The sequence below is a fragment of the Thalassophryne amazonica genome, chromosome 9, assembly GCF_902500255.1.
Source record: "Thalassophryne amazonica chromosome 9, fThaAma1.1, whole genome shotgun sequence".
Taxonomy (NCBI): domain Eukaryota; kingdom Metazoa; phylum Chordata; class Actinopteri; order Batrachoidiformes; family Batrachoididae; genus Thalassophryne; species Thalassophryne amazonica.
The window spans coordinates 22667373-22693488 of NC_047111.1; the positions used below are offsets into that span (position 1 = coordinate 22667373).

A 26116-nucleotide genomic window follows, 5' to 3' on the forward strand; every position below is an offset into this window, starting at 1 on the left:
TGGACTGTTTGCAGGCCATGAGATTGACCCTATGTGTCTTTTTGCAAGGAATGTTTTCACAGTTTTTGCTCTATGGCAAGATGCATTATCATCTTGAAAAATGATTTCATCATCCCCAAACATCCTTTCAATTGATGGGATAAGAAAAGTGTCCAAAATATCAACGTAAACTTGTGCATTTATTGATGATGTAAAGACAGCCATCTCCCCAGTGCCTTTACCTGACATGCAGCCCCATATCATCAATGACTGTGAAAATTTACATGTTCTCTTCAGGCAGTCATCTTTATAAATCTCATTGGAACGGCACCAAACAAAAGTTCCAGCATCATCACCTTGCCCAATGCAGATTCGAGATTCATCACTGAATATGACTTTCATCCAGTCATCCACAGTCCACGATTGCTTTTCCTTAGCCCATTGTAACCTTGTTTTTTTCTGTTTAGGTGTTAATGATGGCTTTCGTTTAACTTTTCTATATGTAAATCCCATTTCCTTTAGGCTGTTTCTTACAGTTCGGTCACAGACGTTGACTCCAGTTTCCTCCCATTCGTTCCTCATTTGTTTTGTTGTGCATTTTCGATTTTTGAGACATATTGCTTTAAGTTTTCTGTCTTGACGCTTTGATGTCTTCCTTGGTCTACCAGTATTTTTGCCTTTAACAACCTGAACGTGAACAACCAACATCTTTTGCAACATTGCGTGATGATTTACCCTCTTTTAAGAGTTTGATAATCCTCTCCTTTGTTTCAATTGACATCTCTCGTGTTGGAGCCATGATTCATGTCAGTCCACTTGGTGCAACAGCTCTCCAAGGTGTGATCACTCCTTTTTAGATGCAGACTAACGAGCAGATCTGATTTGATGCAGGTGTTAGTTTTGGGGATGAAAATTTACAGGGTGATTCCAAAATTTATTCCTCAGAATTGAGTGAGTCCATATTTTTTTCCCTCTGCTTGGTCTAAAAAAGTAACTGTTACTGACTGCCACAATTATTTTTCCTGATTTCTTATAGTGTTTCTTAAAGCCAGGAAGTTGCCATTTGAAATGAAATGAATGAAATGTCATGTCTGTGATCTGCTTTTTTTCTAGGAAATTAAACAACTGAATGAATATCCTCCAAGGCCAGTGAGTCCATAATTATTGCCAGGGGTTGTAGTAAAGGACTCAATATTGTAAAATATATCATGAGTGTCCAAATATTTACATTACTGCCCCGACTCATCATTTATGTTGGTACTAAAAGTAGTTTCTTTTGCCCTAAAAAAAATTATTCTTTTCTGTCGGCTATCAGATAAAATGGTGGATTATTGATGCAGCAAGTAAACTAATCGTATCCTTGTCATTGGATTATTGATCACCTCTGCGTGCTGCTCAAAAAGTTTGTCCCCTTCTGCAGCCACAAACACATTTATGTGCCGACATGAAAAAGTGTTTACTTCACTTTCATGAAGAAAGAAATATTTTTTCATTCCAAAGCATTTTTTTTACCACAGGAAGTTGTCCAAAGTTGTTGAAATGCTGTGTTGAATTTTCCTCACCACAACGCTCAAATTTTTCTCAAAACAACTTGTTATAACAGCTGGCTGTCTTTGCATGGAAATAATCATATTATGACTCGTGTTGGGAAAATTTAAAACAGTTCACCACCTGAATTTGTTCAATTCATCCTTTAACCAGAGATGGTCTGTCCAAAACATAAATCGATCAACAAATAAATTAGTCCCACAAGCAGTTTGTGTTGTTGCTACCCTGTTTGCAGCACAAACTACCCCATGCATGTGTCTTACACAAGTGTGACAAACCACATTCAAGGTGCTTGCTGTCATGAAGATGAAAAATGTCTGTTACTACAGGATTTCATGTCTAGTGGTGTATTTCCACTTCCAAAAAAAAAAAGAAAAAAATAGTTGTAATCATCATAAAAATACTGACCTGTAGATCAGTTTGTTTGTTTTTTTCCCAAAATGACTCTTATGGAAACTCTAAAAGTATCTTTTCCAGAAATGTTATCAGACAGTTTGATCAGACCCTCATAAATTTCTCATTCCAAAAAAAATCATATTAACTATTACTCGTACATACTTAAATATTAGTGTTCTTTCTTTCTTTCTTTCTTTGGACATTTGCTTTGGCAATGAATGTAAACACGTTTCCTACCCCAAAAAAGCCAAACTGAATTGAATGTTGAATTATTGAGAGTGGCGTAGGTTGAATGGTGACAAAAATCAAGTCCAATGTTGTTGTTGCTGGGGGGTTGTTTTATGCGGGGATGAGGTCATTGTTCTGTACTTGGGCAGTTTCAAGCACGTTATGCTGTGTTCAGAAGCCTCTGACATTTGGAAAGACTCATTATTTAAAAAAAAAAAAATACTTCTGGAAAAATTGCATTCATGAGATTACCTCAGTGACTGGGATCGTCAGCTGCTTAGCCTAACTCTACTGTGGTTAATGTTATCTTTTAGGCTAAATGAAATTGTCAGAGTCATGTGTGGTGCTGGTAACTTAACTGAGTGTGAATATATTACATATAACTAACGTTTTGTTAAAAATTAATTTCAAGATGCATTTTCAACATTAGTAACGTCTCAGCAGTCACAAAGGGGGCCATCATGGCTATGTTGTTACCTTGAGTTACTCAGTTTCGTCTGGAGTTTCCAAGCAAAAATTCCGGCCTGATGTAGTGTTAAAGGCATTTTTCCCATAACTAGAGGTTGGATTCTCCCAACTTACAAGGTTTTTCACCGTAGCATTAAAGTCATACTTGCCAATACAAATCGAGCAGTTACATTCGCCAGCACCTCTTCTTGTTATTGTGGGATGCTAGTGTTAGCCTGTTCGCTATGTGTGCTGTGCTAATATTAGCTCATGCAAAGACCAGTACATAGCAGTTACAGGGCTATTACATGTGCTACTACAATCTCCTAAGATCCAAAAACATGCAAAAATAGGATGAAATTGACTAATCTGACTTGCCTCCTACTGGTTGTCTTATAAAAGTGCAGACCTGGCAACCCACCCGAAAATGAAAGAACAGAGCTGCATCCTCAGCCAGACATGATGAAAAACTGCAACAAACAATGTGTCGGCTTCAAAGTTTTACCGCAGTGAAGCACCGTCAAACAAGTTTCAAGCTGTAGTTACTACGAATACCCCGTTTAAAGAAGTTGGAACATGATTGAAGCTGTTAAGAGTACGGACACCTCGAAGTTACCATGTACTAGCAATGATATTGTGAGTCACGATGAAACTTTGAACAATTTTAAAATTGGATCCTGATTTCAAATCTGGTGCAGATGATGGCCGTAACTACTACATACACCAAGTTTGTTCAAGATTGACAACGATCAATCAAGAAGTTACTATGATGCTAAGAAAAAGGGCCCCGATTTGCTATTTGGGATAAATGGGAAGGAACGGCATGCTGTGAAACAGCCCAGCTAACAGTATAGGCGCTCGACAGTAAACTACATTGTAAGATGTGACTAAGTGGACTGAAGGACAATAATAACTTAATCAACAAAACGCCACTTTTGGATGCTATAATGGCTGAGAAATCAGACGTATCACTAGAATCAGGACTTGTTAGTTTGTTTATAGAAAATAAACCATGCACAGTGGTTATTGCTAGGGATGTCCCGATCCGATCACGTGATTGGGAATCGGGCCCGATCATGTGGTTTCAGACTTGATCGAAATCGGACGTTGCATCCCGATCAGGAATCCAATATAGATTTTATCCTCATTATTTTGATCAGTGCTATTTCAGGCTCATTATTGCAGATTAATGGGCCTTTCAAGCGTCGGAAGCATTGGAGGCGTGAGACGTGTTGCTTTTTAGAGGCGTCAGAAGTGTCGCTTTAGCTCGGCTTTTGACGTGACGCTTCTGACGGGAGCGCGCATTGCCGCTTGTCGGCAGGCTGATGCGGTCAAAGTTCAACCCATTTTTTTTTTTGTTTTTTTTTTGTTTTTTTTAATTGAACAAAAGAAAAAACACAAGTTCAACCGGACAGAGGTGGGGGGAGCTACGCGCGCAAAGTTTCTTTCGCAGAACTGCTGTTTGTGTGTTTACGCGCTCAGCCTGATGCCTCGATGGAATGACAAGAGGATGATGGACACTTTCCCACCGAAACTCATCCTTCTGTGCGCAGCAGGACTCGTGCTGACCAAGTCCTCAGGACGGCGATCTGTCATCTGATTAACAAAAAGAAAAAAACAAATTGTCCGGTGATCGTTTGTCTGCAAAACGGAGCGAGAGATGGTGTGCGCATGAGCGACGTGCGCACTCACATTTAGGAGCGCATCTTAAAGAGCTTCTGTCTTCATTCACGTTCACTGCACTGCTCTGAACTTGTTGAACACTGATAAAGCATCAGAGGGACACTGAGGACTGTCAGGACGCAAATGTAAGTTGTTTTTTTTTTCCTTTTACCTTTCAAGTTGACTTTTGAACTTTCGACGCTCTGAGCTGTGACGTAGCTTCGCGCTGTCCAAAAGGAAGGACGCATCGGGCCAAAACATGGAAGACTAGTGGCAGAAACCACTGATCTGTACAAATGGTAAATGGACTGCATTTATATAGCGCTTTTCCATCTGCATCAGACGTTCAAAGCGCTTTACAGTTATGCCTCACATTCACCCCGATGTCAGGGTGCTGCCATACAAGGTGCTCACTACACACCGGGAGCAATAGGGGATTAAAGACCTTGCCCAAGGGCCCTTAGTGATTTTCCAGTCAGGCGGGGATTTGAACCACAGATCAGTGCAGAAACCACGTGTCTGAAGAAAAATCCTTGGAAATGTTTTTTGTTGTTGTTGTTTGTTACCTCAAAATTTCTGATTACTGTTTAAAAAAGTTTAGAACACCTGTAATTAAAGTAGCTAAATCAATAAATGGTTCTTAAAAAAACTTTCATCTATAAATTAAAACCACCTGTTATTTCAGATTAGATAATTTCTTGTTTAACATAAGGAACCTTGGACATTTATTTTTAGACAAATAAAATAACAGAAATTTGTACATTTTTTAAGTCTGGTAGATTGTTACTTGATTGTTCAAGCTACCTCAAGGAGAAGTGCACTGTTTAAGTGATTAAATAATAAAATAAGGTGATTAAAATGAAATTATTATATATTTAGCATTTGTTCATTGTTCATTCAGTTTTTTAAAGTATCGGATCAGGACTCGGTATCGGCAGATACTCAAAATCAGATGACTCGGAATCAGATCGGGGCCAAAAAACCTGATCGGGACATCCCTAGTTATTGTTCACTGCAAAAAGGTCCTTGGCTCAAGGCGACCCACCCGTGTCCTTTCATTCTCCTTGTACATCTGGAGTTGCGTCAGTAAGGGCATCCGGCTTGCCAGATCCACTGTCAGATCCACTGTGGTAACCCCGAATGAACCAGATTGGCCAAACTAGAAACCAAAGATATTTTCATACAGAAATGGGAAGTTTGCCATGATGCTACAGATTAGTCCAGCAGACCACTATCAATGGGAATTTATTTATAAACAAACAAAATCTCAGTTTTCATTAACACTAGGTAATAGCATCCTTAGCTAAGGGGAGGTACATAGAGTCAGTACAGCATCAGTAAGGACGGTGTCACCTTGGTTAGGGGAGGATTTTCTTTGTCGTGGCTTTGGGTCTTTACTTCCAACATAAGAGGTCATTCTGTTAAACATTCACTTAAAACGTCTTCAGTCTTGTTTGCATGGCCACAAAAAGTGCAGATTTTTTATTTTTACCACTGCATTTATCAGGCTGCAGCAGTGCACCCCCCAGTTCAGCCCTAGTTTCAATCCTTTGGATTCTCTTTTTTGCTCAGGTTTGCCCCAATTGTCCTCCCTGACACAACTCCACATTACATGGAGAATGGGCACAGGTGGCCTTGAACCAGGAACCTTCTGTGGAGAAGCAAGTGACCACTTGGCCACCACGCTGCCCCTCAGTCAGAGCTTTAAAAAATAAAAATTGGTAGGATAGGGGTTAGAATCAGCTGATCTATAGTTCCAGCTTTGCCTTAAGGCAGGTTTGAGTGTCCACCTGAGCTGGAAGTAACTTGTTCTGGATGAAAAAGCTGTTCTTCAGACAGTTTAGTTCCTAAACATGGATTTGAGATCATAAACTAGTTCATGAGGTAACTGCTTGCTTATTTATTCAGTCATATGGTGATTGTGACTCCTCAAGGACTAAAAAAAAGTCAACATGAGACTCTTCCATGAAAGTCTTTAAGCTGGAACCAAGTCCGATTACACAGAATCTATCAGACCTCCGGTTCATCTGTCATTTGATTAGTAAATTAATGTGCATGTTGGTCTCGTGCTCTTTTCTCTGCTGCTGTATAAAACACGACATGCCAACACTGGAAGATGATTCTCCCCCAACAGAAAACAATGATTCCATTCTGCTTCTATTTATTAAATTCACATTTCCTTTTCCTCGTGTTGCTCCATCCCAGCGAGGATGCACAGAAGAGCAACGAGAGAAGAAGAAACGGAAACATGGAACATCAGTTTGTGGATCAGCTGATGTTTCTCTGTCCTGGTCTCAAAAAGGGAAAACTCTTCTTTAAAACCACTGCCTGCTCCCAGACCTGACCTGATTCTAAGTCTCGATTATGTTGGTGTTTCTGAGATTATCAAGCATCTGAAATGCAGAGAGTGAAGCATGCTGGGAAACTGAGTACAAAGCAGACTCCACACAGATTCCTCCTAAGGTGTTTCGTTCATTTGCGTCTTGATTTATTTTGTTTTGTGCTCAGGTTCGAGAGCGAGACCTGCCGATGGTCATGCACACGCTGTCTTCCGAGTTCACTTTGCTTCGGGTGGTCAATGGTGAGACGGTTGCTGCTCTTGATCTGGGAGTCACTAATGGCGTTGAAAAACCGAACCACGGTAAGCAAACACACAAAAATAAAAACTGTATAAAACAAGATCTTAAAACAGCCTTTCTAAAGATGTCTCTCTTAATGGACGAAAGGATGCCCATTTGTCGTTTGAATTTCTTGAGACCTTTCAAAGAAATCTGGTGTAACTTTAGTGTTTATTGGTGGAACACTGGAACCCACTTGTCCATGATTTTGTTTTTCAGTGCCTCGTACTGTCATTCACCCCCTGTGTAGTCCCAGCAACATGTTCTGTGTGACCAGCCTGGACCCGGACACGCTGCCCTCAGTAGCCACCCTGCTCATGGACGTCATGTTTTATTCTGGAGGGTGAGATTAAGTTCCACGTTTTTCATCATGAATCCAAAATGAACAGATTCTCACCGCAGGATGTATCTAACTATCAATCAGTCAATCAATCAATCAATTTTATTTATATAGCGCCAAATCACAACAAACAGTTGCCCCAAGGCGCTTTATATTGTAAGGCAAGGCCATACAATAATTACGTAAAAACCCCAACAGTCAAAACGACCCCCTGTGAGCAAGCACTTGGCGACAGTGGGAAGGAAAAACTCCCTTTTAACAGGAAGAAACCTCCAGCAGTCTAAGTCTATAGCAGCATAACTAAGGGATGGTTCAGGGTCACCTGATCCAGCCCTAACTATAAGCTTTAGCAAAAAGGAAAGTTTTAAGCCTAATCTTAAAAGTAGAGAGGGTGTCTGTCTCCCTGATCCGAATTGGGAGCTGGTTCCACAGGAGAGGAGCCTGAAAGCTGAAGGCGCTGCCTCCCATTTTACTCTTAAAAACCCTAGGAACTACAAGTAAGCCTGCAGTCTGAGAGCGAAGCGCTCTATTGGGGTGATATGGTACTATGAGGTCCCTAAGATAAGATGGGACCTGATTATTCAAAACCTTATAAGTAAGAAGAAGAATTTTAAATTCTATTCTAGAATTAACAGGAAGCCAATGAAGAGAGGCCAATATGGGTGAGATATGCTCTCTCCTTCTAGTCCCTGTCAGTACTCTAGCTGCAGCATTTTGAATTAACTGAAGGCTTTTCAGGGAACTTTTAGGACAACCTGATAATAATGAATTACAATAGTCCAGCCTAGAGGAAATAAATGCATGAATTAGTTTTTCAGCATCACTCTGAGACAAGACCTTTCTAATTTTAGAGATATTGCGTAAATGCAAAAAAGCAGTCCTACATATTTGTTTAATATGCACTTTGAATGACATATCCTGATCAAAAATGACTCCAAGATTTCTCACAGTATTACTAGAGGTCAGGGTAATGCCATCCAGAGTAAGGATCTGGTTAGACACCATGTTTCTAAGATTTGTGGGGCCAAGTACAATAACTTCAGTTTTATCTGAGTTTAAAAGCAGGAAATTAGAGGTCATCCATGTCTTATGTCTGTAAGACAATCCTGCAGTTTAGCTAATTGGTGTGTGTCCTCTGGCTTCATGGACAGATAAAGCTGGGTATCATCTGCGTAACAATGAAAATTTAAGCAATGCCGTCTAATAATACTGCCTAAGGGAAGCATGTATAAAGTGAATAAAATTGGTCCTAGCACAGAACCTTGTGGAACTCCATAATTAACCTTTGTCTGTGAAGAAGATTCCCCATTTACATGAACAAATTGTAATCTATTAGATAAATATGATTCAAACCACCGCAGCGCAGTGCCTTTAATACCTATGGCATGCTCTAATCTCTGTAATAAAATTTTATGGTCAACAGTATCAAAAGCAGCACTGAGGTCTAACAGAACAAGCACAGAGATGAGTCCACTGTCTGAGGCCATAAGAAGATCATTTGTAACCTTCACTAATGCTGTTTCTGTACTATGATGAATTCTAAAACCTGACTGAAACTCTTCAAATAGACCATTCCTCTGCAGATGATCAGTTAGCTGTTTTACAACTACCCTTTCAAGAATTTTTGTGAGAAAAGGAAGGTTGGAGATTGGCCTATAATTAGCTAAGATAGCTGGGTCAAGTGATGGCTTTTTAAGTAATGGTTTAATTACTGCCACCTTAAAAGCCTGTGGTACATAGCCAACTAATAAAGATAGATTGATCATATTTAAGATCGAAGCATTAAATAATGGTAGGGCTTCCTTGAGCAGCCTGGTAGGAATGGGGTCTAATAGACATGTTGATGGTTTGGATGAAGTAATTAATGAAAATAACTCAGAACAATCTGAGAGAAAGAGTCTAACCAAATACCGGCATCACTGAAAGCAGCCAAAGATAACGATACGTCTTTGGGATGGTTATGAGTAATTTTTTCTCTAATAGTTAAAATTTTATTAGCAAAGAAAGTCATGAAGTCATTACTAGTTAAAGTTAAAGGAATACTCGGCTCAATAGAGCTCTGACTCTTTGTCAGCCTGGCTACAGTGCTGAAAAGAAACCTGGGGTTGTTCTTATTTTCTTCAATTAGTGATGAGTAGTAAGATGTCCTAGCTTTACGGAGGGCTTTTTTATAGAGCAACAGACTCTTTTTCCAGGCTAAGTGAAGATCTTCTAAATTAGTGAGACGCCATTTCCTCTCCAACGTACGGGTTATCTGCTTTAAGCTGCGAGTTTGTGAGTTATACCACGGAGTCAGACACTTCTGATTTAAAGCTCTCTTTTTCAGAGGAGCTACAGCATCCAAAGTTGTCTTCAATGAGGATGTAAAACTATTGACGAGATACTCTATCTCACTTACAGAGTTTAGGTAGCTACTCTGCACTGTGTTGGTATATGGCATTACAGAACATAAAGAAGGAATCATATCCTTAAACCTAGTTACAGCGCTTTCTGAAAGACTTCTAGTGTAATGAAACTTATTCCCCACTGCTGGGTAGTCCATCAGAGTAAATGTAAATGTTATTAAGAAATGATCAGACAGAAGGGAGTTTTCAGGGAATACTGTTAAGTCTTCAATTTCCATACCATAAGTCAGAACAAGATCTAAGATATGATTAAAGTGGTGGGTGGACTCATTTACATTTGAGCAAAGCCAGTTGAGTCTAATAATAGATTAAATGCAGTGTTGAGGCTGTCATTCTCAGCATCTGTGTGGATGTTAAAATCGCCCACTATAATTATCTTATCTGAGCTAAGCACTAAGTCAGACAAAAGGTCTGAAAATTCACAGAGAAACTCACAGTAACGACCAGGAGGACGATAGATAACAAATAAAACTGGTTTTTGGGACTTCCAATTTGGATGGACAAGACTAAGAGTCAAGCTTTCAAATGAATTAAAGCTCTGTCTGGGTTTTTGATTAATTAATAAGCTGGAATGGAAGATTGCTGCTAATCCTCCACCTCGGCCCGTGCTACGAGCATTCTGGCAGTTAGTGTGACTCGGGGGTGTTGACTCATTTAAACTAACATATTCATCCTGCTGTAACCAGGTTTCTATAAGGCAGAATAAATCAATATGTTGATCAATTATTATATCATTTACTAACAGGGACTTAGAAGAGAGAGACCTAATGTTTAATAGACCACATTTAACTGTTTTAGTCTGTGGTGCAGTTGAAGGTGCTATATTATTTTTTCTTTTTGAATTTTTATGCTTAAATAGATTTTTGCTGGTTATTGGTAGTCTGGGAGCAGGCACCGTCTCTACGGGGATGGGGTAATGAGGGGATGGCAGGGGGAGAGAAGCTGCAGAGAGGTGTGTAAGACTACAACTCTGCTTCCTGGTCCCAACCCTGGATAGTCACGGTTTGGAGGATTTAAGAAAATTGGCCAGATTTGTAGAAATGAGAGCTGCTCCATCCAAAGTGGGATGGATGCCGTCTCTTCTAACAAGACCAGGTTTTCCCCAGAAGCTTTGCCAATTATCTATGAAGCCCACCTCATTTTTTGGACACCACTCAGACAGCCAGTAATTCAAGGAGAACGTGCGGCTAAACATGTCACTCTCGGTCCGATTGGGGAGGGGCCCAGAGAAAACTACAGAGTCCGACATTGTTTTTGCAAAGTTACACACCGATTCAATGTTAATTTTAGTGACCTCCGATTGGCGTAACCGGGTGTCATTACTGCCGACGTGAATTACAATCTTACCAAATTTTCGCTTAGCCTTAGCCAGCAGTTTCAAATTTCCAACTAGGCACCGATACGATGGTAAAGTGTAAAAATCTACACATACATGAAGGATCAAACAGAAAATCTATGTAACTTTGAGTGGTGTTACTGTGAGGAGGAGGAGGACAAACCAGAATTTTGTCATCGACCCACAGTGACTGTTTGTTCACTTCTAGGCCAAAGGAGCACGGAGCATCGAGTGAGGATGCCAGCCACATCCGGTTCTTCTCCTTCTCCCTCATCGAGGGCTACATCTCTCTGGTCATGGACGAACAGACAGCTCGGAGGTGGAGTAGAAAAACAAAAACCTTTTAGACCACTCACGTTGTCTCCTAACTGAAAGGTCAGCGGTTTGATTCCTGATCCGTCCTCGTCAGAGTAGGGCTGGGTGATTAAACGATCTTGAACAACAGATACTCTGAGCACTTTAAGTTGAAAATTAGGGATGTCCCAAGCCAATTAAAGCAATTATCGGGCCCGTTAAAGGGCATGTTATTGATTGTTTGGTATCGGATAACTTAAAATCACCAGTGAGTGTTCACCCTTGTTTTATTTCATGTATGCAGTGTCACCAGATCAAGTAGCTAGCGTAGGTTATCACTCACTGTCACAGCCAGTGCTGCCGCAGTACATGTTTTAAAAACATTTTGCTCTCCTTCACTGCAAATACGCACCAAGTGTTTCTGCTAGATTGCGCATGTGATACAGTGCATCCGTAAAGTATTCACAGCGCTTCACTTTTTCCACATTATATGTTACAGCCTTATTCCAAAATTGAGTAATTTTTTCCCACCTCAAAATTCTACTCAGAACACCCCATAATGACAACATGAAAAGGTTTTGGGGGCAGATTTATTAAAAAATAAAAAACTAAGAAATCACACATACATAGGTATTCACAGCCTTTGCTCAATATTTTGTTGATGGACCTTTGGCAGCAATTACAGTGTCAAGTCTTCTTGAACATGATGGCACAAGCTTGCCACCTCTCAAGCTCCATCAGGTTTCAGATCTCTCCAGAGTTCAGTCAGATTCATGTCTGGGCTCTGGCTGGGCCACTCAAGGACAGTCACAGAGTTGTCCTGAAGCCACTCCTTTGACATCTTGGCTGTGTACTTAGGGTCATTGTCCTGCTGAAAGATGAACCGTCACCCCAGTCTGAGTTCAAGAGCACTCTGGAGCAGGTTTTCATCCAGGATGTCTCTGTACATTGCTGCAATCATCTTTCCCTCAACCTGACTAGTTTCCCAGTTCCTGCTGCTGAAAAACATCCCCACAGCATAATGTTGCCACCACCATGCTTCACTGTAGGGATGGTGCCTGGTTTCCTCTAAACATGACACCTGGCATTCACACCAGAGTTCAATCTTTGTCTCATCAGACCAGATAATTTTGTTTCTCGTGGTCTGAGAGTCCTTCAGGTGCCTTTTGTCAAACTCCAGACGGGCTGCCATGTGCCTTTTACTAAGGAGTGGCTTCCATCTGGCCACTCTACCAAACAGACCTGATTGGTGGATTGCTGCAGAGATGGTTGTCCTTCTGGAAGGTTCTCTTCTCTACACAGGAACGCTGACAGAGTGACCATCGGGTTCTTGGTCACCTCCCTGATTAAGGCCCTTCTACCCCGATCAATCAGTTTAGACGGGTGGCCAGCTCTAGGAAGACTCCTGGTGGATCTGAACTTCTTCTATTTACAGATGATGGAGACCACTGTGCTCATTGGGACCTTCAAAGCAGCAGAAATGTTTGTGTCTTTCACCAGATTTGTGCCTTCAGACAAACCTGTCTCAGAGGTCTACAGACAATTCCTTTGGCTTCATGCTTGGTTTGTGCTCTGACATGCACTGTCAACTGTGGGAAATGTTCAGAGCATGAGGTCATGGTGGAATAATTGTTGCTAATATAACTTACTTCCCTCATTGTTTTTTTTTTTTTTGTTTTGTTTTGTTTTTTTGGTTATTAATCATTGATTAGGTGAAGTGGTTATTGGGAAGTTTGTGCAGAAGCACGTCAGTATTACACATTCACGGGCTTCCACCATGTGGCCGTTTTCAGTACTGCAATCATGTTGTTTGGCTTCAAATGGACGACACAGCGTTCCAGCACTGGAGTTTAATTATGATATGTGGTTATAGCATATAACACCACTGTCTTTCTGTTATGAACCAAAATCATTCCATTTATTATTGCCAATTAATTTGACTGTTCAAGAGACTGTCATTTGATCCTAATTCCTGTTAGTGAAGACTAATTTTTATTGTATTTGTGTTGTAGAACCACACACACACACACACACCCCACCCATGCACATGCCTCGGTGACAATGTTTTGTGTTCATCCACTGACCTGTAAGTTACTGTTCTACAGAGGATCGTTAAAGTTTCCATTGGATTGATCTCTCTGTGCCCTACTCTCTTTCAAACCAGTGTTCCAGATATTCACTCTCTAACAGGGGTCTTGTGTGTAGAATTTTGAGGGAAAAAAAAATGAATTTCAGCCATTTTCAAATAAGGTTGTAACATTATAAAATGTGGAAAAAGTGGAGCGCTGTGAATACTTTCCAGGTGCACCGTAAACCTCGGGTTTCTTCTGATCCCAAATCCAGATGGAATTCAAGAAGCGCATTTAGCAGTAAACTAAAAGCATGAAGTGCAGAAGGAGAAAAATAATTCAGAGAAAGAGAAGAAAATGACTGCATGTACTGTAGTACAAAAAAATGGAGTAAGTACTAGGTCTTAGCTGCTTGTGGAGTAGATGTGGCAAAGTGAAATTGATATGAATATAAATATTTTTTATTTAATCAACAAAGTGTATTAAAAATGTTCTAAACATTATTGGTTGTAGTCGTCCTCTGCCTTTTAAAGCAACATTTATTCTACTTGGTCCGCTTGTGTACCAATAAAGGATTTTCTATCAGTGTAATCCAATTAAACTAAGAAAAACAAGTTATACAGAACAAGTGCTAATGATCAACAAGCCGATACAGAAGATGTACCGTCACCTCTGTGACAAATAAAGCTGCTGAAAACTAGACGGAGCAAGAAAACCAGGTCTGAGGTGGTCTTAATGGCTCAGCATGGTCTCTCTCTCTCTCTCTCTCTGACAGAATTTAACCTTTATTGAACCAGGTTAGTCCCACTGAGATCAAGATCTTTTACAAGGGAGACCTGAACAATTATAAAGTTTCCAATTAGGAGGGACTTCTGCACATCACAGTGAACCAGATGGAGATGAGGAAGGTGACCGCGGTCACTAAGAAAAAAGATGCTTCGTGCTTTCATGATGACCCCAGCCACTGGAAAAGGTCAAGGACACGTCCACTTTTCACCTAGCTGAGGCTTCTTACAGGAGGTTGGGATTGACTGGTTGTCTGTCTGTGTGGTTGCCAACAAGAACCCAATGTGGTTCTGCAGGTGAATTTAGCACCATCACCTGCTCCCTGACTGGACCTGATTCCTGTCAGTGCCCTCAGTTCAGGTCAGGCTGAAACCAGTGCAGCCCTGGTAGAGCAGTCTACAGACGCCTGACCGGAGGAGGGCTTCCTGGATGACTTGTGGCTAAAACGCTGTACTGCACCTGTGTATGAAAGTGTGTCTGCAGGCAGCGGTGGAGCATGGTGGAATTAATAGCACCATCAATCCTCAGACGTTCATCAATTAATATCACTGCAGAAGAAGCTGTTTGGTGCAAAACTCCTTCTGCAGCACAACGTCAAACGTGAAGTCAAAGTTCTAATGGACTACAACCAACTACTGGTGTCATTTCTCTTTTTTCTCTGTCTTCACACAGTTTGGTGTACTTTCAAAATAAAAACCATCAATAGTGTTACTTTTGAAGACTTGTTCACGTTATAGAATTTTTTTTTCTACTAGTTAAGTTTGTGCATAGCTCTGTGTGTTTATCAAATATAGTACTTTCAACAAGGGAACCCAAAAAAAGCAGACAAGACTGTAACAAACCAAGTACAGAGCCCTGAGGAACTCCCACGTTTTAGAGGACCACGTGTTTACCAAAAACAGTAAAAGCCCTGATTGAGAAATAAGAACGAAGCCAACCTGCAGCGGTTTACACCCACATATTGCTTCCATTTGGTAAATTAATAAAAGAAAATGGCTATTTCACTGCAGCATTTTCTATCGCTGCTCAACAAGGCCACATTGTTATTGTACAGCAAGAACAAATTTGATTATTTGAGGGGACGATTAGTTTGTTGCTAAGCGATAGCACAGCGGTTGGTTATATTGTGTGTCCTTAAAGCACAGCGAGTTTCAGTCTGACTCATTATTCCACTGCCAATTTAAAAGAAAGGACATAAATAAAGCAGTTGGATTATTATGTGGTTGGTCTGTTAATTGCAGCACTCCTGCAGATAATTAGGCTTTAATTCTTTCAAAAACAACATATCGCATTGAAAAGCAAACAAACCCTTCATCATTTAGTTTGAAGTTTCCTCCATTGCTGTTGCAGCATGTAGGCCATCTTTATTCCCACATTTACATCAAAGTTGATGTGGTGCCTTAAAGGGGCAGGTCACATGGTAGTGTTACTGTCTTTTACCCGTGGCCAGCCTGGTTTGTGTTATTTTATCCAGACGCTCCTCTTGGCTATAAACGTTGTGCAAATGTTACTGAGGTCCACACATTAAAAATAGCACAGTGGCCATGAAGCTTAACATCTCTGTCTCAAATAAGGCATCCAGATAATTCCACTGCCAACTAACGTTTAACATTGCTTCAAGTCATCATGTGACATTGGGGTGATCATCAGCTGTATCAGCTGTTCTAGGCCTTTCACATACATGTCTGTATGGTTATTTTTGCAGATACAGTAGTGTTCAGAATAATAGTAGTGCTACATGTATGTGACTAAAAAGATTAATCCATGTTTTGAGTATATTTCTTATTGTTACATGGGAAACAAGGTACCAGTAGATTCTCACAAATCCAACAAGACCAAGCATTCATGATATGCACACTCTTAAGGCTATGAAATTGGGCTATTAGTAAAAAAAAAATGTAGAAAAGGGGGTTTTCACAATAATAGCAGCATCTGCTGTTGACGCTACAAACTCAAAACTATTATGTTCAAACTGCTTTTTTAGCAATCCTGTGAATCACTAAATTAGTATTTAGTTGTATAACCACAGTTTTTCATGATTTCTTCACATCTGCAAGGCATTAATTTTGTTGGTTTGGAACCAAGATTTTGCTCATTTACTAGTGTGCTTGGGGTCATTGTCTTGTTGAAACACCCATTTCAAGGGCATGTCCTCTTCAGCATAAGGCAACATGACGTCTTCAAGTATTTTGACATATCCAAACTGATCCATGATACCTGGTATGCGATATATAGGCCCAACACCATAGTAGAAACATGCCCATATCATGATGCTTGCACCACCATGCTTCACTGTGAACTGTAGCTTGAATTCAGAGTTTGGGGGTCGTCTCACAAACTGTCTGCGGCCCTTGGACCCAAAAAGAACAATTTTACTCTCATCAGTCCACAAAATATTCCTCCATTTCTCTTTAGGCCAGTTGATGTGTTCTTTGGCAAATTGTAACCTCTTCTGCACGTCTTTTATTTAACAGAGGGACTTTGCGGGGGATTCTTGCAAATAAATTAGCTTCACACAGGCATCTTCTGTCACAGCACTTACAGGTAAAGCATTGGAGATCATTGTAGATGAACAGTCTATAATTTTTTTGCACCTGCGTATAATTTTTTCCCCTCTCCAATCAACTTTTTAATCAAACTATGCTGTTCTTTGGAACAATGTCTTGAACATCCCATTTTCCTCAGGCTTTCAAAGAGAAAAGCATGTTCCACAGGTGCTGGCTTCATCCTTAAATAGGGGACACCTGATTCACACCTGTTTGTTGCACAAAATTGACATACTCACTGATTGAATGCCACACTACTGCTATTGTGAAAACCACCTTTTCTACTCTTTTTACTAATAGCCCAATTTCATAGCCTTAAGAGTGTGCATATCATGAATGCTTGGTCTTGTTGGATTTGTGAGAATCTACTGAATCTACTGGTACCTTGTTTCCCATGTAACAATAAGAAATATACTCAAAACCTGGATTATTTTTTTTTAGTCACATAGCACTGTTATTCTGAACACTACTCTATGAAAACTTTTATTTTACTATATAACGCAGAATAACGCTGTGGCTGCTAGAAATGGTGTCATTCCAAAGTTTGTCTAGCAGAAGACACTACAACTGTATTGTTTACAGTGCTATCAAGCATGGCTGGGACCCCGTCACCCCTTAGCCACATTGGCTGCAAGAGACAGAGGCAAAGCGACCAGCTGTTGTTCATTTAAAATCAGTGTCCGTTTTACAGCAACAAATGGTCACTCTGCTCCAAGGTAGCTGGGGCCAAAATGGATGAGAAGTCTTTCATGCAAATGTTGAGCAACGCGACACAGTGATTCCCAGTATGAGTGAATCCAGTGTGATTTACAATGGTTGGTTACTTTTTTGTGTATTTAATTATTTATAAAAGTTCATGTTTCAACTGTAATACAGCGAGCCTCAATTACATTTTTGTTAGAAGGGTTTGATAATGAAATGTTGGGTTTCATTGCCTTTTTTTTATTGATATAGTGGTCTTGTAAATATTTTTTTAATCCCTAATATCCATTTTATTGGCCCTGGAAAAAAAATCCATGGAGGTGTAATAACATTAACTGATTATTAACTTTGTACAAAACTAAATATCACGTCAAATGCAGTCGATTTTGAAAAAAAAAAATTCCCCCTAATATCAAGTCAAAAATTCAAACCTTTTTGTACAATAAATCTGTAGAAAAAAATGCTACTTGAACCCAAAATATCTAAATTTAGTAACATTTTTAAACAAAGTAGTAGCTCGAAGAACTCTATGATGATATCATCACTTTTCCAGCCAGTGGGTTTATACAAACCGATAAAACTAATCTTAACAAAATTAATTGTTGTAGTTCCTCAAAGAGAACTGATCAAGTCCAGACTCTGAAATTGTCACACATTCTCGTACTGTGTTTTCTGGCATTAAAAAAATAAATAAAAGTTAGGTGCTATTTGATTTTTTTTTTTTTTTTTTTTTTTTATCAGTTCAAACACTGTAAGCTGATGTGTACAGTCTCTGGCAAAATATAAGATATAAAGTAAAAAAAACTACTTTAAATAATCACTTTGATCATTTATTAAATAAAAATGATGAAGAGTAAACAAAGTGGTTGTGAAAATCTTGTGCAATCAAGTTGATCATGTTTTGAAATGGGGGCAGGGGGGTTTAAACAGTCAATTTCTTGCTTCCTGTTTCAGGTTTCCACACAACGTCCTCTTCACTAGCGCATCTGGTGAACTTTGGAAAATGGTTCGCATTGGAGGTCAACCTTTAGGATTCGGTGAGCACACTGTCTTATTCATCATCATCGTCAAATCAAATCAATTTTATATATATATAGCGCTAAATCACAACAAACAGTTGCCCCAAGGCGCTTTATATTGTAAGGCAAAGCCATACAATAATTACGGAAAAACCCCAACGGTCAAAACGACCCCCTGTGAGCAAGCACTTGGGAAGGAAAAACTCCCTTTTAACAGGAAGAAACCTCCAGCAGAACCAGGCTCAGGGAGGGGCAGTCTTCTGCTGGGACTGGTTGGGGCTGAGAGAGAGAACCAGGAAAAAGACATGCTGTGGAGGGGAGCAGAGATCAATCACTAATGATTAAATGCAGAGTGGTGCATACAGAGCAAAAAGAGAAAGATACACTCAGTGCCACAGAAAGCCGTCTGAATCATCCGAATGGTGGACGAGCTGGGCATGTCACAACATGTCCTGTGAGGCTTCAACACGAAGGCGCTTTTGCTGCACCATCAGCTTTGTGCCGATGAATTTCGCTGCAACTCTTTTCATGGCAAAATCTTCTGTCACAGTGAAATGTGCCGAAAAAGTGCTGATGTCCACCTCTTCCGCAATTTTCGGATAGTCACACGATGGTCCCTCATCACCACAGCATTCACTTTGGAAATGATCCGGTCATTTCAGCATGTTGATGGCCGCCCGGAGCGCGACGCGTCCTCCACTGTTGTGCAGCCGTCTTTAAACCAGTTGTACCGCTCCTTAATCTGTGTGATCAAATCAATTTTATTTATATAGCACCAAATCACAACAAACAGTTGCCCCAAGGCGCTTTATATTGTAAGGCAAAGCCATACAATAATTACGGAAAAACCCCAACGGTCAAAACGACCCCCTGTGAGCAAGCACTTGGCGACAGTGGGAAGGAAAAACTCCCATTTAACAGGAAGAAACCTCCAGCAGAACCAGGCTCAGGGAGGGGCAGTCTTCTGCTGGGACTGGTTGGGGCTGAGAGAGAGAACCAGGAAAAAGACATGCTGTGGAGGGGAGCAGAGATCAATCACTAATGATTAAATGCAGAGCAAAAAGAGAAAGAAACACTCAGTGCATCATGGGAACCCCCCAGCAGTCTAAGTCTATAGCAGCATAACTAAGGGATGGTTCAGGGTCACCTGATCCAGCCCTAACTATAAGCTTTTAGCAAAAAGGAAAGTTTTAAGCCTAATCTTAAAAGTAGAGAGGGTGTCTGTGTCCCTGATCCGAATTGGGAGCTGGTTCCACAGGAGAGGAGCCTGAAAGCTGAAGGCTCTGCCTCCCATTCTACTCTTACAAACCCTAGGAACTACAAGTAAGCCTGCAGTCTGAGAGGGAAGCGCTCTATTGGGGTGATATGGTACTATGAGGTCCCTAAGATAAGATGGAACCTGATTATTCAAAACCTTATAAGTAAGAAGAAGAATTTTAAATTCTATTCTAGAATTAACAGGAAGCCAGTGAAGAGAGGCCAATATGGGTGAGATATGCTCTCTCCTTCTAGTCCTTGTCAGTACTCTAGCTGCAGCATTTTGAATTAACTGAAGGCTTTTCAGGGAACTTTTAGGACAACCTGATAATAATGAATTACAATAGTCCAGCCTAGAGGAAATAAATGCATGAATTCGTTTTTCAGCATCACTCTGAGACAAGACCTTTCTAATTTTAGAGATATTGCGCAAATGCAAAAAAGCAGTCCTACATATTTGTTTAATATGCGCATTGAATGACATATCCTGATCAAAAATGACTCCAAGATTTCTCACAGTATTACTAGAGGTCAGGGTAATGCCATCCAGAGTAAGGATCTGGTTAGACACCATGTTTCTAAGATTTGTGGGGCCAAGTACAATAACTTCAGTTTTATGAGTTTAAAAGCAGGAAATTAGAGGTCATCCATGTCTTTATGTCTGTAAGACAGTCCTGCAGTTTAGCTAATTGGTGTGTGTCCTCTGGCTTCATGGATAGATAAAGCTGGGTATCATCTGCGTAACAATGAAAATTTAAGTAATGCTGTCTAATAATACTAAGGGAAGCATGTGTAAAGTGAATAAAATTGGTCCTAGCACAGAACCTTGTGGAACTCCATAATTAACATTAGTCTGTGAAGAAGATTCCCCATTTACATGAACAAACTGTAATCTATTAGATAAATATGATTCAAACCACTGCAGCGCAGTGCCTTTAATACCTATGGCATGCTCTAATATCTGTAATAAAATTTTATGGTCAACAGTATCAGAAGCAGCACTGAGGTCTAACAGAACAAGCACAGAGATGAGTCTACTGTCTGAGGCCATAAGAAGATCATTTGTAACCTTCACTAATGCTGTTTCTGTACTATGATGAATTCTAAACCCTGACTGAAACTCTTCAAATAGACCACTCCTCTGCAGATGATCAGTTAGCTGTTTTACAACTACCCTTTCAAGAATTTTTGAGAGAAAAGGAAGTTTGGAGATTGGCCTATAATTAGCTAAAATAGCTGGGTCAAGTGATGGCTTTTTAAGTAATGGTTTAATTACTGCCACCTTAAAAGCCTGTGGTACATAGCCAACTAATAAAGATAGATTGATAGATAGATAGATCGTCATAGTTAGATAGATAGATCGTCATAGTTAACAAATTTATTTAAACATGGGTGAACTTTATACAGCGGAGTGAAATCATCATGTCATTTTCTGCAGCGTTTACATGTACATGATGTTGTTTTATTGTTTTCCATCAATTAAAACATCAGATGCTAACCACAAAAAGAAATAAAACAGAAAAAAACTCTGTTCCACAAGTTTACTCTAATGTACTTAACGATGCCCTGCATAAACACACAAATCTCCTGTACGACCGCATAGCATCAATATTGTCACTGATACTCATGACAAAAGCATATAAATACAGTTTTAGTGTAGCTAGGGGGCGCTGTGCTGTCAGTCGTGCCATGTCTAAAGAATTGTTTTCGGGTATTTTGACTGTCAGAGTTGATGTTGAGCAGCTTGCCAACGCCCTCCGGGCGTTTGATAAGCGTAACTTGTAATGGACTGGCATCCCGTCAGTTCCAGGGGGTGTCGCCGACTCTTATCCAGGTGTCACATTGGTAACCAGTAGTAAGCACCAGTCTGATGGTGTCACTATGTCTGACGGGGCAGCATAGTGACACTGCAGCAGATCTGGAATGAGGAAAAAAAACAAGCACAGTGAATGTCAAAGTTGATGGGGAAAGAGCTTCAAAATATTAGTTTAATTATTATTTCTGTTCTGTAAAGAAGTTAAGGAATATGTCAACATGAACCTTGTTATTTGTTTGCTGTGATTCTTTTGGATGGCTTCTGCTTTTTTGCTTGGTTCATTTGGCACAGTTTTGCACCGGATATCCTTCCTGTCACAACACCAGATGTCCTGGGGGATGGTTGGGTTTTGACCTCTGGATGTTGTTGCTGTGCAGCAGGAGTGCTGCCACTGTGTCACCGTGCTGCCCCGTTATTGGTTCACATATGACCTTCCGTCGGAGGATACTGGCTGAGAAGTTTGTTCTTCTAATACCCGTTTTTTTAAATTGTTGTTTGTCAAATTCCAGAGAAGGAATATATTGTGGGTAAACAGGGCCTGGAACAAATAAAGAAACAAATGTATCAGTGTATAATATATGTGGATGTTGGCTTTGTCTCTAGATGAATGTGGCATCGTGGCTCAGATTTCAGAACCTCTGGCGACTGCTGACATTCCAGCTTACTACATTAGTACCTTCAAGTTTGACCACGCACTGGTGAGAAGACATCTGCTCACTTTTGATGTCTGTGGTAAAATCCATGAGCTGCTCTCAGTCCTGGGTTGTTTTCTTCTCTCCGTCTACAGGTTCCTGAGGAAAACATACAAAGTGTGATCAGAGCGCTAAGGACCAAGAGCGCGGCACCATGAGGGGAGCCACAGGAACCTATGGAAAGGCTGCTTTCAAAGTCATTTCGTTCAAACTTTTATTCATGTCCGAAAAGTGCCAAGAGCTTCTTATGGGATGACAGTGAGAGGACGGGATGCGTGTTAGGATGCCTTTATTACTACTTCTTTTACTTTACGCTTGACTTCCTTCCTCGGAATTCAAGACTCCTGCTGCCTGCTCTGGTTGCTGTTGCTTTTGGGTACGTGCACATTAAACCGGTCTAAACCCAAATACAGACAAATCCAGCAAATCAAACAAAAGACTAAAAGCACAGGGTTTTTTTTTTTTTTTCACTTGCATTGGGGGACAGTAGCACTCATAGTTCGGCAGAGCTAAAGTATTTACATTAGTAATGTGTTAAGATGTTTCACATTCGGCTCAAATTTTGGGAACTTCAGCTCAAAATTTGGTGCCGGCAACCAATCAGAGGCAGTCTTGATACTGTTAACCGTCGAGTCCCCAGAAGAAACAGTGGAATCATCCAAAATGGAATTTATACCAGCTAGCTATTTGACATTGCCTAATTTTCGGAATTTCTTACTTGCAGAGGTTAGGGTCACTGTTACGACGAGGGGTGTAAGGGGTTAGGATTTTCACGTCAGTGCCTGCAAAGTCCTTTGAGATCCCATTTCAAACATAGTTTAATAGAGTGCAGTCAGTTGCAAGACTTGATGGAACAAATAAATTTCTTTAAATTGATCAGTTTTGGCTTGCAGCCTGGCTAGCTAGCTCATTAGCTACAATGCTTTGCTAGTCTACGTAGCGAAGCTAGCTAGGATGTAACTGGCTAGAAAATGAGGCCCTTTGTTAGCAAATCACACACAGTCTGTCTGCTGTGGAAATGGAAGGAAATCTGTATAACCTATCGGCAATCTGTATAACTTGCCGTGTTTGCACTGATATCATGTAAGGCTCTGAACTGCACACTGGGAACAACTTGCTCAAGGGCAACTCTGTGATTTTCCTTTCTGGTCAGCGACATGAAACCGTTTCCAACTCTTTAAGCCAACCCGTCCCCAAACTCAAAGAAAACATGTCCTTAATTTGGAATTCTGATTGAGCAACTTTAGCGTTGTTTGTGGGAGTTGACATTCATGTTGTCAACAGATTGGTATTTTTAAATTTTGTTCTATTTGCAGTTTGTAAAAAAAACAAAACAAAACAAAAAAAACAAACATGACCTGACAAGACCTCAAGGGTGTTTAGAAATGAGCACAAACTTGAATGTTGTCACCCAACAATAGCTAACCTAGAATGCCGTCACCACAGCAGTTGTTTATCATTCTTAAATGTTTTAATAGCTACGCAGGTTGAAGAGATGAACAAAAATTACATTGTAAAAATAAAGAAGTAGCATGTGAAAGCAAGGAAAACAAACCTCAGTTCATGGAAACAGTTATTTTTAAGCTTTGCTGGAATGTTTGGTTTTGGTTGTTTGAGTTTCACAAACCTGGGAACTTTATATATATATATGTGTATATATATATATGTGTGTATATATATATATGTGTGTATATATATATATGTGTGTGTATATATGTGTATATATGTATGTTTGTATATATGTGTGTATATATATATATGTGTGTATATATATATAGATAGATACGGTTTGGATTTGGCAGGTTACAATGTGGATGTAGCATTAGCATACCAGACTGAATGTTTTGTTTTTTCCCCCTCCCCCGTATTTTTCAGCTGCTTCTTCCCGCTAATGCCTCGTAAGTGACTGTATTAGTAACCTAACTCCTCTCATGGAAGGATGATGAATGTACTCTCAAAAAAATCAACCGTGTTTATGTATCAAGTTTTTTTTGTTTTTTTTTTTTGTTTTTATGGAAGTCTTTTCTCTGTGCCAAGATGTTTTTTTGATTCGCCGCCTTTGTCAAAGTTACACGTGCAATTCAACGAGATTCAAGTTTTTAGCAGCCACAGACCGCCTCTTTTTCCCCCCTCAATAGCTCAACCTCAGATGTAGACTTAAACTCAGTTGGTTTGAAGGATGATGAATCTAACCTTCCCATTTTAATGCTTTTTTTTTTTTTTTTTTTTTTTTTTTTTGCTTTCACACTGTGAGCAAACTGATTGCTGGGTTGCCATGGTAACGTGTTGACACTGATTTCATTTTCAGTGACTCCCAAAGTGTTTTTCTTACATAGAAACTAAAGAAGTCACAGAACATTCACCAGCCTGTCCTTTACATTTTTAGCAAAAGGGGAATGGGGTGCTGGTGTGACATTAATGAAAAAAAAAAGTATCAAACATTACTGTTGTCAACATGCTAACTGTACGTGTGCAACTTACATGTAGTAAGTAGATGTTAACATGCTAATTCTGAACTGCTTATAAACATGCTTGCTTGCTGGATAAGCAGCAGGAAAATTAATGAATGAATGCTGGCTTGCAACAAATATGCTGGTGTTAATGTTTGCTAACACTGTGATGTTAGCATCTTGGCTAGCAACTGAAATATATTTTGTTCTGTCTTTTCCGTTTTTGCTCAGGGTCATCATAGCAGATCTGGTGTGGATCCACATGTTGTTTTGGCACAAATTTTACACAAGATGTTCTTTATAACACAATTCCAGATGTACAAGAAGATTGGGGCACAAGTGGCTAACCCCCTTCTAGCAACTGCTTAAGCATTCAGTACTAGTTAATTTCCAATGGCGTTATTGTGTTAATGTTGGCATATTCTGCTTTCTATGCGGACATTAGTATGTTCTATCTAATCTATTAACACATTAGCATTTTTAATGACAGATGACTGGTGAAATTCTGATGTTTGTGTTTTTGGGGAGCGGGTTAAAGTTGGTTTTCGACTACTTCTGCAATGCAATACTGGTCAGCATTATGACTGTAAGACTACTGAAACTGCAATAATTTTAGTATTAGCACTAACATGTTGGCATTTTACCCTTTTTGGCATATTTACAAGCTTGCATTGAATATGCTTTGGCGCTACAGTTTTCGTGTGAGGTGCTTAAATCTGGCTAATAAGTATGACTTGATATCAAGCTATATTTCCATTTAACTGCACTCCAAGACATTCTGTATTTTTTTTTTTTCATACTGAAGGTACATTTGATACTTTGTGGTTATGGATATTGGTGTGACTGGGGGGACTGAAGCCCGCGGCCCCGCTGGCGGTCTTAATGCTGCTCTGCTGGTGACTTCTGGTCGATCATGTTGCTCACAGTGTCACTCTGCAGTAGAATATTGTTACAAATGTTTGCATAAAGATTACTGAGCCACTTTGACAATGTAGTACAATAATCATGTGCTATTCATAAGCTAATGTACACGCAGGGAAAGTACATTTTGTGGGACAGTCAAATGTATTGAAATTTCAAAACAAATCAGGAATGAATGCTCCCCCCCCCCCCAAAAAAAAAAAATCCCTCAACATGCAGTTACATGTTTTACTTGACATTGTGTTACTGACTCTTATGTTTTCCCCTCTACCCCTTCGCGAAAAATTGGCATTTACACAAAATATTGGTTTGCAAGTCAGTGGATTTTTACCATTAACTTTTCATTGGCCAACTCATTGATGTTTATTCCAGGCCACAGTTACTGCGCTAATTCTTTTGAAAATTACTTAAGTAAAATGTCCAGTCTCAAATTGTAAAGAGATTTCTAATTAAATATAGCCTAATTTTCTTGTTAATCAGTTTTTACAATCAAGTGATCATCAGTGATTCTCTTTGTGGTATGTGTTGGGCAGTAAACGGTTTTATGTTAATAACTACCATCGATGCCTAAGCAATTCCGTCTAATATTGACACTAACCTAATCC

At 39.9% G+C, this 26116-nt stretch overlaps 1 protein-coding gene and 1 long non-coding RNA gene across 2 annotated transcripts in view; one reads left to right on the plus strand and one right to left on the minus strand.

Annotated features, from left to right (window-relative positions):
- The window catches only part of castor2 (cytosolic arginine sensor for mTORC1 subunit 2), a 50985-nt gene extending 27642 nt beyond the window's left edge, over positions 1–23343 (plus strand). Inside the window, exons 4-9 of the mRNA XM_034177759.1 lie at positions 6769–6901; positions 7098–7221; positions 11168–11278; positions 18311–18393; positions 22052–22146; positions 22236–23343. Coding sequence (XP_034033650.1) covers positions 6769–6901; positions 7098–7221; positions 11168–11278; positions 18311–18393; positions 22052–22146; positions 22236–22298 — 609 coding nt within the window. The 3' untranslated portion in view covers positions 22299–23343. The remainder of the gene's footprint in view (positions 1–6768; positions 6902–7097; positions 7222–11167; positions 11279–18310; positions 18394–22051; positions 22147–22235) is intronic.
- On the minus strand, positions 1972–25232 carry LOC117516874. Its single transcript, XR_004562563.1, has 3 exons — positions 24493–25232; positions 10963–10965; positions 1972–1985 (listed from the first exon to the last, which is right to left on the minus strand). It is a non-coding gene; the product is annotated as an uncharacterized LOC117516874 (long non-coding RNA).
- Positions 25233–26116: the final 884 nt, after the last annotated feature.